This window comes from Pyxicephalus adspersus, chromosome 2 (assembly GCF_032062135.1).
Source record: "Pyxicephalus adspersus chromosome 2, UCB_Pads_2.0, whole genome shotgun sequence".
Lineage (NCBI taxonomy): Eukaryota > Metazoa > Chordata > Amphibia > Anura > Pyxicephalidae > Pyxicephalus > Pyxicephalus adspersus.
Window position 1 is genome coordinate 26,438,096 of NC_092859.1, and position 15,471 is coordinate 26,453,566.

At 38.8% G+C, this 15,471-nt stretch overlaps 2 protein-coding genes across 2 annotated transcripts in view; both read left to right on the forward strand.

Annotated features, from left to right (window-relative positions):
* Nucleotides 1–1,244, forward strand: part of LOC140322380 (plakophilin-2-like) — a 30,456-nt gene extending 29,212 nt beyond the window's left edge. The window contains exon 3 of the mRNA XM_072398954.1: nucleotides 546–1,244. Coding sequence (XP_072255055.1) covers nucleotides 546–1,244 — 699 coding nt within the window. The remainder of the gene's footprint in view (nucleotides 1–545) is intronic.
* A 2,133-nt stretch (nucleotides 1,245–3,377) lies between these two features.
* LOC140323225 (plakophilin-2-like) overlaps nucleotides 3,378–15,471 on the forward strand; it is a 25,946-nt gene continuing 13,852 nt past the window's right edge. Inside the window, exons 1-4 of the mRNA XM_072400127.1 lie at nucleotides 3,378–3,596; nucleotides 7,267–7,444; nucleotides 13,437–13,554; nucleotides 15,012–15,173. Coding sequence (XP_072256228.1) covers nucleotides 3,533–3,596; nucleotides 7,267–7,444; nucleotides 13,437–13,554; nucleotides 15,012–15,173 — 522 coding nt within the window. The 5' untranslated portion in view covers nucleotides 3,378–3,532. The remainder of the gene's footprint in view (nucleotides 3,597–7,266; nucleotides 7,445–13,436; nucleotides 13,555–15,011; nucleotides 15,174–15,471) is intronic.

Here is a 15,471-nt window from a genome sequence, read left to right on the forward strand (position 1 = left end):
TCATCTGCTGGTGTTGATTGAATGAATTACTTTTGGATGTGAACTGCCGTTATTCTGACATTCTGCTATCCTAACTTTCTTCCTGGATGTTTTGGGTTACAATAAACCCCTTAAAACTGAAATGGGAGTTTTTATGCCACACTTTAATGCAGTAAACATTGGTTGCCCCTATGGCGTGAGCCCGCAGCCCTATTGCAGAAGGTGCGTTTGAGATGAGCAAAGCAGTAAGCCAATTTTATAAGCAGAAACTATATGCAGAGTCTGTACTCTTCCTGTCTTAAGGCGACATCATTCATTCACCATAATGTATCTATAGAGAAGCAGTTTGTTTCATCTTAGGCTGCTTGCTGCCCAGTTCTTCTCATTTGGACTACAAAACATTTACATTTTCATTTTTCTTTACAAGATGAGGGAAGTTCTGCAGCTCAAAGAGGGGATATGGAAGTGCAGAAGAGGCACCTGAAGTTATGAACTTATTGGATAACTGCTACATGTTTTGTAAAGAAGTGCTAATTTCCAATTTCTATTTTTATATTTTTATTCAGGATTATCAGTCACAAGTATATGAAAATGGATGGAGTGGAGGATACTCACAATATGGGCAACGTAGGCAGGAAAATGGTTGGGCCGGAGGCTACTCTACATACAATCAATATGGTACTGAAAAAGACCCCACCCAGAGGAAGCCTCTCTCTAGAAAGGAGGTTTCTCCAGAACGTGACGGTGGAGTGGCAATGTATGAACAAAGAAAAAACACAGCTGCCAGTTTGAGATATCCAGAGCAACGACATTACAATGCCTCCACCTACCGCTACACACGCTCAGAATTTGGTTCTGCAGCTAAAGCACGACAAAGCACCACCAGAAAGTCCAACATGTCTGACCAAGACTCCGTATTCATGAACAGTGGCCCAAACAGTCCAGCCAAAGGCATCTACGAGCAGAGGAACAGCCGAAGTCTGAACAACCTTCTTGACAAGGAAATCTATCAGACTTCCTACACTGCTGGTACTAACCAAGTAAGGGCTGCAATCCCACCACAACAGATGTACAGTAGACCTGAGATTCACAGAGCAACCTTTCAAAAGACTGTCTACAGAAGCGGAAGGGGGGAGTATTCTGGAGCCAGTGGAATGACCATGGGTGGCAAGAGAGGTACCATGACGGCTGGAAGGGTTGCTGCTGGAAGTGGAATTGTGCAGTCTCAAATTGATGGTGTCCACGTAGCCGGTCCTGTTGGGTAAGTTGATTGTCATGAATGTCTTCCTAAAAAAGCAGCTTTGTAAACTTGGCATTTTAGAAGATTAGCAGCTAATATTGATTATTCCAGTGCTTACATTTCCAGAATAGCTTGAAAGTGTCAGGCCAGTTCTACCCTTGCTGAACCTGCACAATTTACTTTTTTCCTGGAAAAGTTGGGATAAAAGGCTCAGTTCAGGGATATCCCTGAACACCGTTACCATCCAGGATGATTACAGTGATTACAAAAGTGATATAACTTCATGCAGCGGAAATAACTAGTATAGGAAGCTGGTTCTAACTGGTACAAGGGGGGGAAATTTATATCATCTTTCCATAGCATCCTGAAACCATCAAAATAAAACATAAGAATGGTAACCTTTACTAACCTCTATTTTACAGTGGATTGTTTTTTTGTGTACTACAAAGGAACTTTGTAGGCAAAGGAACTCTTTATTATGGGTGTAATTGTGGTTGCCAACAGAATTTCCATCCATAATTAAGCCAGATTAAGTTCTACATTTAGAACATCAGCTGCACAGTTCAGCCCTTACTGTGCTATAGCATCTGTGGAGACCTGAGAATTTGTTTAGATGAATTCCTATATCTGTGGGCCCAAGTAAGGTGTTTGCAGATCCTTTACAGATCTGTCTTCCTTATTTAAGAATGAATAACTAGGTCGATTAAAGTGGACCTTTAGATACCTTTACAGGTCTGCAAGACTCCAATCCTGGAGTGCCACAGAATACAGCAATTGTGTATAAATATATATATATATATATATATATATATATATATATTATGTGAAACCCATTATAATTAATACTTCAGTCAACTTTGCATACATTTTAGTTCAATGCAGGCAGCAAAAGCATTTCCTCAGTTCCTTCTTCCTAGTTATTAGACTGCAACATTTTTTATAAAGATGCAAATACAGTAATGGAGAGACAAATGAAAATATTTGTGGACACCTGACCATCACACCCATAATAATTCCATTCTTAAAAAATAGGTATTTTCCTGGATTGTACCTTACCTTATGCATCTTTATTAGCGTCCAACATTCTGAAAAGGCTTTTTACATGTGTTTGTTTTTTTTCTAAGTGTTTGAAGGGTCTGATGGATTTTATATTAATTTAACCAACGGAGCATTTGTTGGGCCAGGTTAGCATAGCATTCATCCCAATGGTACTAGGCAAGGTTGAGGCCAATTACAGTTGAAACCAGGTCTTTCTAAGGTAAGTATTTACCATTGAACTCTAACTATTTAATATATGTTAGTTCTGTGCTTTAAAAAAATACCTGCATGGCTGCACTCAGACTGGGACAGTGAAGGGCGAAATGACAAATAAGTTAGCCTCTGCTGACAGGCAGCACATTGACATAAAGAGGGAAGAAAGAGGCTTAATGACTGTGCTGCCGCTCCTTTATTGTCTTCTGACCCAGGCAGAGTAAGAGTGGTAAAAGCAATGCAGTGGGGATGGTGGGTGACCCTATAATGGACACAGCAGGTATGCAATAAACAGAACGTGGTGAAAAGAGCGCAGTGAAATGAAGAAACTTTACAGCCAATCAATACACATATTGAAATCATGCATAATAATTCATTCACATACCTTTTTATCATAACATTAATACTTGAAAAATATTTACTTTCCTGTATGATAGCCACTAATTTGGCTTTGGTGTTCTCATCACCCAGGTTAAAGCTCAGAGGAGAAAATGAGATTTAGTTTGAAGGGCAGGAATTTCACACAAGAGTGAAATCTTAATCCCCTCTGGAATTCAGAACCTCTTTATGAAATTCATTTTGGATAGAGCTGAAACACAGAACTTACATTTTTCAGCTGGACATTTCTGTTGATAAATCTGCTTGAAAGAACATTGAGGCATAATTAGCTGTCTGCAATGTCAATCTTCATTCTTCTCAACTTTAAAGCTCTGAAAATGAACCTGAAACCATTATAGGTTCCCTTTAGATATTCTTTTTTTAATGGCCAGGAGTAAAGAACAACAATTGCTTGTCACCAATTAAAACATCAATCTTTACTCTTCACTAAACTGATAAATTTGTGTTATTGCTCAATATTGTCTACTCTGTAAAATTCTTCCAGACCCATGTCCCCTTACTATGTAATATATCCCATAGGTGTATACCCTGGGTGGGATTCCTCGACTGATACGTCTTCTGAGCAGTGACAATGAGGAAGTGCAGCGGGCGTCCTGTGCAGCTCTAAGAAATTTGGTGTTTGAAGACAATGATAACAAACTGGAGGTGTGCGAACAGAGGGGGATGCCAATTCTATTGAACCTGCTGAGGGACACACATGACCTGGAGATAAAGAGACAAATCACAGGTGAGGTCTTTTCTTTTATACCAGAGGTGTCCAACACCCAAACTTGTAGTGAGCATTCAAAGATTGTAAAAACCTTGAACATAAATGCCTTATATAGAAATGTTGGTGCTGAAATTATAGCCTAAAACAGTTAGCAAAGCATCTATAGGAACTTGGTTTGTAGCATCAAGGCTGAGTCTTTTGAAGAGACTTCAAAGTCTAAGTCTAAAGGGAATGCTTTCCTAAGAAGACTAGGTAACATTATCATTTGATATTAAACCTCCATGAAGAAAGTGCCAATGGATCTAGAACACCCAAAGAGCCAGGAAACCTGGAGTATTCCTAAATCACCCAAACCTTTGAAACTCTAGTTCTCTCCTATACTGTTAGATGGCCTGTAAGATCAATGCGGTGAAGAGTGCATATTCCTATTATAGGCATTGGGCAGCACAGTGGCTCAAAGGTTAACACTCAGGTCTGTGCTGGGACACTATCTGCATGGAGTTTGCACGTTCTCCCTGTGTTTGCGTGGATTTCCTCCCACATTCTAAAAACGTGCAGTTGAGTTAATTGGCTTCCCCCCAAAAAATGACCTTAGACTATATTAAAGACATATGACTATGGTAGGGACATTAGATAGTGAGCTCCTTTGAGGGACAGCTAGTGACACGACTATGGACTTTGGCGCTATATATATATATATATATATATATATACTGTATAATAATAATAATAGGCTTTGACATGTTAATGACATTTAATAAATAATAATAATTCTCAATGTGTTTAAATCTTCAGCTTTTAATAAATACTAACCGGTTCATGAAATCCTTGTTACAGGGTGACAATAATCTATCCCAGACTTTTCTACAACCTTGTCACTCTGTCACGTGAGCTTCCCATAAAGACTTCAAGTAACACACATCAGGCAAACATAGTCCAGTAAGATCATTACGTGTACATCATCTGTCCTTTGGTTAACATTAGCAGCCATCATTAGGGTAATTTGCTCCCACAGCCATTTGCCGAATTATTCCTCCATCATATTTCTTAGATAAAATCCCAGACAGAATAGTAGTTTCAGCGGGGATGAGTCCATGCGTGCCGCTAGATTATCACTAACATTTGTTTAGGCGGGTTGGTGCGACTGTTCCTTGGTAACCCGCAGCTTAAAATTCCAAGATCCTGAGATGATGGCGATGAGTCAGCTCTGCCCGCATTGTCATTCACACTAAACAAATGTAAAAAGGTTTCTGCCTGCCTGATTGCATATCAATTGAATCCATTTTTTAAAGAGATCCTGTCAACAGGCCATTCATTTCACTAAATATGGTAAATTTGTGCATTTACCATATTTTTTCATGTTATTTACCTGTAAAAGCCTTCCTTGTGTAGACATCCAAATGCATTTAGACTGCTGCTGGATGCCGCTATCCTGGATGTGATTTGAGCAGCTTCAGCAGACTCTGACCTGTTGTTCTTTAGTATTCTCCTTTGCTGGAGGTGTATCAGTGAATTTACTATGAGCCTGCTGGATGTGCATCAATGTAGAAAAATGCCGCATCACCTAATAGACACATAATAAATTATACTGCATTTTGAATTGCCATTTCATTGCAGTAAAACAGATGTGTATACTGCAAAAACAGACAAATGTGATCCAGTCCTTAGAATGAAATGATAGTTGTCCAGCCCAGCCACGTTTTGCCAATTGAGATGGATTTATGCAGGTGACAATAGGATATTTTTCTTGGTGTGGCTGTACTAAGGAAATAGCCTGGAATATGAGATAAATGTCCACCACCAAATTATGTATCATGATTCACACTGCTAAGTTTCTGAAAAGCCTGAGCCCAGCGTTGACAAGCTATGGACTGATAGATACAATGGCTGAGCACACAGTCAGTTATGATGAGGATGATTTGGATGTCCAGCATTCACCAGCTGCTGCCAATCTGTGTAAAACAAACTTTGGGGAAGTTTTTTTCCCCTACCTTAATGTAGGTACCCACAAACAATGGACAACAGTTGGCCATACATGTGTAATGATATTTCTAAGGAAGGATGCAATGTTTTCATGTTTATGCCTATGGTGCAGGAGCACTGTGGTTGCTGGACAATTTAATTGTGAACATTTGTGGTTCTCCGGGATCAATTAAAAAAAAACTAAAGAAAGATTCGGCCAGGGAGTTTTGGAAAGGGAAAAACACACACAAATGTTCCCCTTTCTGTCTGCAGGAACTTGAATTTCCTTGACTTTTTTTTTCCTAAATAAAATTCATACTGTCTACAATTTTGGTAAATAAATACAGAAATAGGGTTAGACTAGTATTTTTCCTTTTTAATTAGGAACAATCCAAAGGGTGTTTTTTATAGCTTGACACCTTTTGGCATTTCCTTAAAAAGTAAGATAAATAGATCATTGCTTCAGCAAGGAGAAATTTTTAGTTTAAAGTAAAAAGAAATGTTACAAACTTTGTATTACTTAATGGTAAGGCTGTCAACACATGAATACAGCCACAATGATGAGAAACGTTCTTTCTGCCAAATGGAAGTATCTTATTACAGATACAGACACTGATTGGATGGCAAAGTAGGCAAAAGATTAAAAAATATCCCTGAAAAAATAGATTTGTAAAGCTATAGTTGTGCAGTCATATGAAAAAGAAAGGACACCCTTTTTTAATTCTAAAGTTTTGTGTATCAGGACACAAGTTTGTATAAAGTCTTAAAATTAGGTAAATAAAACAAGTCAAATATCAATTAAATACAACATAAAGTCAAATGCTGTCTGTATGTTCTATGATCCTATGAGCCTATGTCCTGTATACTATGTTCTATGATATTTTAACTAAATGTTAACAATGTGATCACCACCCACTGGCAAAATTCAGAAGGAAGAGGAATTGGGATGTAGTGCAGTGTACAAGCACGTGCCCATAAAACAGATTCACTGTTAGTCAATGCTTTTTTTCTATGTACTGCTTGTATTTACTTTTACTTTTACTAATCAACCTGATTACTATTAGAATTTGTCTTGTTCAGTTTTGGGTTTACTTGGACATTAAAGGTAAAAGTTCTTCATTTTGATGGTCAATATAAGGCCCTATCCTCTTCAGTCCAGCAATCTACTTTCAGATATGTAGGACAGTTTGTTTTTCTCAGACTCTGCAATCAGTTTTTCCCGTGTTGGTGAGAAATGCTGCACATTGTAGCTTGATGCAGATTTCTCAGCCCTGTTACATGGAGTACAAATACAATCTATATATATACATTGTGGCAGGGTGAGGCTGATTAAATGAAGGTTTATTTCTGTTCATAGTACAAGTACATATTTTAATTTCTAGTTGTAGCATTTGTATGGAAGAAATGTTTGTTTTTATGTTTATGAAGTGCACGCTTGTACAATATTATAAAGCAGATTTAATGGCAACCTGTATATCCGGAATCTTTCATGTAGCACTACTGCTGAGACAAAATCAGTTAGCTACAAAATTATACATTGATTGTCCCCTGCTGGACAACAGAATACCTCTTATCTGCTAACATAAAGGGGATCTGTGCTGTAGTCCAAAAGGAAAGCACTAAAGCAAATCTTTAGATCAAAAATGTTAAGAATTATGGTGCATCAGGTGCAGTGTGGTAAGTTTAATGCGGGAGCTCACTGGATTTCTGACTGTTTTTTTTGCAGGCTTACTCTGGAACTTATCATCCAACGACCAGTTGAAGATCATGCTGATACGAGACGCTCTGAGCACCCTGACAAGAAGCATCATCATCCCATGTTCAGGCTGGAAGGAGGGCGAGTACTCCAAGAACGACATGATGAATGATGTGGACATCTTCTACAATGCCACCGGCTGCCTCAGGTATGATATGTGGTGGATGAATGTGATAATAATACAAACTTTTGGCTCTATTCACAAAGCTTTAATGCAGTTATTGGAATTAACATGGCATAATAAAATGGTGGCATTAAATTAGTGGACTAGTGTGCGGTCAGCTGGTTTGTATACAAAGGTAGGAATGCACTTTATACAGCAAACAGACCTTGTAATGGAGGAAGGGTGCTTAAAGTGACAACCATGAATGGCGCCGTGCAGAAGAAAATGGACACTAGTGCTAAAAAGTTCATTTTAGAGTGCTGGTGACTTTGCCTGCTATTTTCAGTTGGTTTGTAAGATTTCTTTTCCTTTGAATGTACTTCCAAAATTTGTATTAATGTCAAGGGTTGTCTATTCTGTACATGGCCTGAGATTAGCAAAATTCTGTAGTTATTCCATAAATTTACAAAGAAGATTTCACCCCTCCATCTAATTTATCCTAATTTTTACTGCTATATGTATACTGTATCATAATAATAATAATAGGCTTTTACATGTTAATGACATTTATTAAATAATAATATGTTAAATATAATAAAATTTAAAATAATTTTATGTAATGGTGAGCAGATGAGGTTTTCTGAGGGATTGCTCAGCGTGCGACAATCAGATTTATAATATTGATTGATACTGAATAGTTTTTACTGTGGAACATGTTGTAACCCTGAGTGTCCTCTGCTGTGGGAATGATGATGAATTGAGCTTTAAATACATTTCACAATAATAACATAAAGATGAGATCGGTATACATTGCTTTATCCGTAATATCTGCAAACATTTTTTTCAGCATGTATTTTAAGTTAATTGTGCATTGTAAATCTTCAAGTCTTTTTTAAGTGACTTACGGTAAACAGTTTTATATCCTCGCTCTTTAATGTCTTTGTTATTGTAATAACTAATTTGGCTTTGGAATGTTGCAGGACAAGGATGATTTTTATATTTTAGCCTTAATAACTCAGCATTAACTTTGTCATTACTTAAAGTGGAGCTTTCACAAAAAGAAAAACAAAAACCATATACCGTTTCCTGTGAAAAGCCCTCGATCCGTCCACAAATCAAACCAGGCAGATAGCAAAATATACCTTGATGTGGTTTTTATTAATATTATTATATAATAATATAATATAGGATTACACAAATGACAGACATATATAGACAGTGACACAGGATGAGGAGAGAACCCTGCCCCTAGGAGCTTACAATCTAGAAGGTGGGGAAGTAACACACAATAGAAGGGGGAAAAGGAATGGTGGGATGTAGTGAGGGTTAAGAGACAGAGGAAGATTGTTAGGCAAATTTGAAAAGATGGGTTTTGAGTGCTCTTTTAAATGAGCAGAAAGTAGGAGCAAGCCAAATAAGTCAAGGAAGACCATCCCAGGAAGGTTCTGAAGCCCTTCTCTTCTATATATAAAAAATCCTGGGTTTAGATATACTTTGCCAATATACGATTTGCATTTTACCTAGCTGAAACTCTCTATCTCCAATCACTTTGCATGAATGGAGATCTCTATCTCTGATTTAGTAATGGGCTTGGAGACCTCAGCAGAGGGACTGCTGCTTCTATTCGAAGAGTAAAGGTCCTTCTCTGCAGCATGCTTGCAGAGGACAGACTTTTCTACTCAGGCTGTGGCTGCTTTCCAAAGAAAAGGAACAGAAAGACGTTGAACTTTTGTTTTGATTCACCTGAATAGCATTTAGCTGATTATAGTTAAAGTTCAGTTGAGCTTCAAGGGCTTAATTTTTCTGCAAAGTAAAGTATTAGGAGAGGAACGTAGCCAAGGCCACTTTTTTCACAGGGCTCCGACAATTAAATGTGTGTTCCTTCCAGAAGCCTCTCTATATTTTCAGAAAGCAGACTTAGAGAATTCTTTTCTCCTCACATTGATGTTGCAGCTGCCAGGTCTCCTGGCCATTCCTGTAAATCAGGTTGGCAGATTTGGCATTCACTATTGTCTCAGCACAATGGCTCTTTCAGGCCAAAACAATTCAAGTAATCCTCAGACAACACCGCTTGAATCAGAGGAATTCTTTATATGTGAGAAAATAAACGAACGTAAGATATCCAATGCCCATCTGACTCATAAAAGCAGCCATCTTGTTGTGGTAGGGAGAAGACCTGGGACAGACAGAAGGCGGGGATTTTCTGTAGTTTAGACATGATGAAAAGAAATACAATCTTCTTATTTATGTGTTCATGATGCAGCTGATTCATTAAAGCTCTCCAAGACTGGAGAAGATGAGTGAACCTGGGTGATCCAGTGTGCCCAGGGCTGTACCTGATCCCTTAGCACGCAGTCATTTCACATGCACAATGCACACAGCAATGCGTTAATAATTCACAAGGTGTACAGCTGGTGTCACATCGTCAGAGCCCAGCGCTGTCTGTTGATGACAACAAATATTCACAGCATGTTGTCTAAGATACGGAGCTGACTAGCAGAATACCACTGCGAATATAATAACTGATAAGTGAGGTTTAACCCTTTCCTACTCTATCTAAAAAAAGCTTAGAGCTACACTTTCAGCACATGTGTATACAGAAGGTATTTATGGGTCATCATTATCATCAGAGATCCAAAGCATATGCAAGTCAAAGCTTTCCTGTATGGAAGCAGTGGTCTCTCTGTAGATGTCTGATTCCCCCTTCTCAGTCAGCTTTGGCTGTCCAATCAGATGTATGCTCCCTGGTGCACCCTGGTGGTGAACATCTGCAGAAAGACTCCTGCTTACACATACAGACAGAGGGTTCTTCTTTGCACCATGCAGGCAGGAACCCGGCTACTAAGATTAAGCCATCCTCACAGAACAACATGGTGGTAGTCAGTGGGATTAAACCAATATGCCAAGAAGGTCACACTAAATATAGGCTCAGAGAGGCACAAGGAGAAGGGTTTTATGAGTAGAACAGGTTATAATAGGTATTTGGTGGTCTCTGTTCTTAGGCAGGAAGTATATTTTTAAAAATTTAAATCGGAATGCAGTTCTCCTTTCTTTTTATTATATTTGGCTCAGTCATGTTGTGCCGTTTAGTAAACACAAGCCCTGCTGATTGACATGCCAGGTTTGAGTTTCTCAGGTGGATTTGGCCCTTGGCTCCTGGCAAGATGTTTATAGAATGATAGACTTGTTGAGTCTTGCTCACCAAAGTATTACAATAATTCAATTCTGTATAAGGCATCTGCGTGCATTTGGCAGTCAGAGGGAGTAAAACTGTCCGTACATGGAGGACCGTGTATAGACAGTCAGAGCCTGGAAACATCCTGAATAATTTATGTGTGCATATGTTCTGATCACTTCCTATCCGGATATACAATGGCATGAATACACGGCAGACAATAAAAAATATTTAAAGGGATTACCCTACCAAAGTGGGGATTGAGTTTTTGTGGAAGTGCAGGGATGGAGGGAGCTCCTCATAATGGGCACAGCCAGTGTGCAGACCTGGGAACTCATAACATGATAAAACTCCCATAATAGGCATATCAGGTGTACAGACCCAGGAACATAGCACTTAGCGGAGTGATGATGGGTGGCATAATGTGCAAATCTAATAACTTGGCATAGGGATGGTGGGAGTCCTTCATAACGCTCACATCAGGTGTGCAGAACCGGGAACTCAGCTAACCAATAGATAGCACACTATGCTGTACCTGTGCACTAACCTCACCTTTTCATCCTCATGACCAATACCGTGAAGAAAACTTTGCATGAATCAGATATGCAGAAGAGTAGAGAAAGCAATTTTGCATAGCTCTCAGTTTTACTACATGGAAATACTGTTAGAGGCGAGACTATCCCATAAGTGATCAAACTCTGATTGCATATATTTCTACATTACTTCATTATTAGCTGCTGACACAAATAGATATAAACCCAATCAAAATGCTACAACAGCAATGTACATTCAGAAGTTAGTTTTTCTGGTAATGAAGGTTCAGGGATTTCCTATAATAAGGTGACCATCATAAATGTCATTTAACAGAGGTTTATTCAGATTACCTATTATTATTATTATTATTATTATTATTATTATTATTTTAAAGGTACACACTGGCTGCTTCCACAGATAGTGGCCCTGATTTATTAAAGATCTCTAAGGCTTGAGAGAATACACTTTCAGCAGTGAAGCTGGGTGATCCAGCAAACCTGGAATGGATCTGGTCCAGGATTGAAAACATTTGCTAGCAAACGATTTTCAAAATTTAATTTCATGTTTTTTGGATTACCCAGCTTCACTTCCAAAAGTGTATTCTCTCCAGCCTTGGAGAGCTTTCATAAATCAGGCCCTTTGTGCAGACAGATTGCCCTACAGAAGGTATTACATATTTGCAGTAAATCATGGAACAGCACAGGTCACCTCAGGTGTGACATACGTCTCCAGCATTGTCCCTGCAGACAGGTGAGCAGATCCTGGATGAGGAAACGTCTGTGTCTGCGGTCAGGTTTTATGACCCAAGCATTCCATATAGTATAATTCTTACAACATAACCAGCACTTCCTTGTGTCAAACAAGCTCAATGATTGATAGCAGAGGAGCCCCGGGCTTCACTTCATATACACATCACATGATGACATTAGCATTTCAGCACTAAACTCCTAAAACTGTATATACCTGTGATTGGAAAGCGTACAAATAATTGATGATCAATCCTCTTATTGTGTGCTAGTTTCTCCTTCCGCTTAGATTGTAGGCTCTTTTGGGAAGGATCCTTTCCTCCTCCATTGTTTATATTTGTCTGCCATTTGTAACTCCTATTTAATGTATAGCGCTGTGTAATATGTTGGTGCTATATAAATACTGTTTATTAATAATATTATTTTATCAACCAGAAACAACCAGTCAAATCTTTTATTCCATTTTCTCTGTACTGTCTTCCATTGCTAGTACAATCTGAAGTGTTAAATGACATAAACCATCCGGGATTTATATAGCGCTGACATATTACGCAGCGATTTACAAGCTCCATAGTCATTTCACTAGCTGTCCCTCAAAGAGGCTCACAATTTAATGTTTCTCCATAGTCTTATGTCATTAACACAAGGTCAATTTGGGGGAAGACAATTAATCTAACTGCATGTTTTTGGAATGTTAGAGGAAGCCAGAAACCCACACAAACACGGAGAGAACCCTCAAATTCCATGCAGCATGCATCTATGAATCCATACAAACTACATGCATATACGATTCCGCCTGACGCATTATCATAGCAGTTTTTGTTGTTCTGATTCCCCTTGTAGATGGTATTTTTACACTTCCATTAACAAAAGTTGGCATTTTATTTTACACTTAATACAACTATATTACATGGGAGCAGATTGTCTCATGGTTACTCTGGAAATCTGAAATCTGCTTAGCTTCTTTTTAGGTCCAGATCAGAAGGAAGCCTTGAGCTGGTGCTTTTCTATCCTAATGACCCCTGAGGTTCCCCGAGGGCAAATTGTGCAGATCTGTTTTGTGAAATTTGGGCTGTAAATGATGGATGTCATAGCTAGGTATTTGAAGTTAGTGTTATGCAGTGTGGAGATACCATAAGGAATGTGTTTATTAGCTCTCTGATCCTTGCCTTTTATCCTGATGGGCTGTCCATCTCTATCTACAATGACCGACATCCCTGGGACATAACTCCAGCATACCAAACATCCCAGGATAGATGCGGGCACTCATAATTATCTGGAGAGATAAAGAAACAACAAGCTACAACAACTCCACATCCAGAGGTCACTGGGGATTGTTTGTGTCTAGCAAACATCAACTTCAGCTAGTTAATGACAAAATCTTTGGGGAAAAACATTTTTTATTATTACTTACGTTCTAATTTAAAAATGCAACACATGTACACAAAGTAAACTGAATGTCATTTAGGTTTTGCATCTATAAGTTTTGCATTGTCATGTACAATATATTAGGCATTGAGTAGACGCCATTCATGCTGATTGTTTCCTGGAAGTCTAATTGTTTTCTCCATTGTCTTGGCAGAAATATGAGCTCAGCAGGCCCGGAGGGACGACAAGCCATGAGAGAATGTGACGGCCTCATCGACTCCCTTGTACATTACGTCAGAAAGAGTATTGCTGACTACAAACCAGACGACAGGGTAAATCCTACACTAACATCACAAAAGACAGACATAGAGAGATAAAGGGGCAACCCTTTATCGCTTGCAACAAAGACAATGAAGTAGGCACAACACTGCCATCATATAAAGTACATCAACTTTGAAACATTGGCCAAGGTTGCAGATACAATATGCTGTTTTCTTGCATATTTAAAAAAAGCTGATTGACTTCATATATAGAGGTAGTCCTGGAGTTAAGGACATCCGACATACGGACGACACCTACATACAACCGGGGCTTCCCTGCTTGCTCATGTGCAGGACAGAGGCTTGATGGGGGGAGGGGGCAGTTTGCATGACCTGCAAAAGTCTTTTGGTAAACACAGCTGGGGTTGTAGGTGATCTTAAGGGCTGAGCTGTTCTGCAGCCTCTTGTAACTCTTTAATGACCAAGACAAACTCTGCAGTTGTTTCTTTTTGCATATAAAAGCATAGCTTGCTCCAGAGGTTAATGAATGTCTAGGCTCCATGAAGTTTTTTTTTTGCTTTGTTTGTGATTAACTCACAGTGAGGATTTTTTTACAGTAACTGACACTATACTGCCTAATAATATGTTGAGACGAACATCTGTCCTAATTGCATTCAATAAAATAATGTACCTGTTCTGACTTACATACAAATTCAACTTAAGAACAAACCTACAGTCTCTATCTCATATGTAACCCAGGGACTACCTGCACTGACATCTGTCCCCAAATGGACTTCCGTTGGGATGTATGACTTATATAGTGAACAGGTCAGTTTGTACACCTGCCATTGCCGCGACCATTGGCTCCCACCATCACTGTTGGAGTAATACAATGGTGCACCAGATAGAGCAGGAATACCCAAAATGGTAAAGTGATCCGAAACAAAAACTGGGAAGATCTAGAACCCCCAAATTACAGATAACACAGTCCTCCAAAGTCTTGCAATGGCTGGAATTGTTACTTTTTATTATAGTTTAAAGTGTAGGATATTTTTAAGTTTCTGAGATCACTAATGGTTGTACTTTTATATTCCTATGCTGTGTGGGAGCAATTATTCTTACCTATGGTGATACATTGCTGGTTGACACATGACATAATGCACGGAATGAACAGGAAATGTTCCTTTCTACCTTTTCTTCCCTCTTGATTCACACTGATATACTGAAGATATATTAATAAAAAGAGGCATTCACACCACTGGGCCACTGCACAAGGACTACCTGTGACATGAGGGTCCATTTTTACTAAATGTGGTACTGGGCCACCTCCAACTGTCAAGCCCTGGACAATTTATGGTTGATAGTTGAAGTCTTTGTAGCCTGAACAAATTCACAAACCTATTTAAGTTCCCCAAGTTTCAGAGCATTTCTCTCTCTATTGATGGATATCTGGGGAGTTATAAATTTTGAAATTTTTGTATTGTTCAGTTTAGGCTTATAATCTGTTTTATTGTATCACTATGTTCTAGGCCACAGAGAACTGCGTGTGTATCTTGCACAATTTGTCATACCAATTGGAATCTGAGCTCCCAGGCCAATACAGCAAATATTTCTATGTACAGAACAGGAACGAGGCCTCCAGTGATACAAACATTGGCTGTTTTGGTGGCCGTAGCAGGAAGGTTAAAGAGGTGAGTGGCAAGATGCAACCTTACACATACCTAATACAATGCAGAATATACACATAATAAAAAAATGGAGACATTGGGGTTGAATTATTATGCAAGTTCAAGTGAATTATTCTCTGACAAAATATGTTTTAGTTAGCAAAGAATATCCAAACACATGCAGGAACTAAAAAACAAAATGATGTGATGATTTTTGCATGCACATGATTGGATGGGTAAAGAAAGCAAAACTTGACTAGTAGGTTACTGTAACACGGTGGAAGTATTTGTGGAACTACAAGTTTCAGAAAGGGGCAAAGGA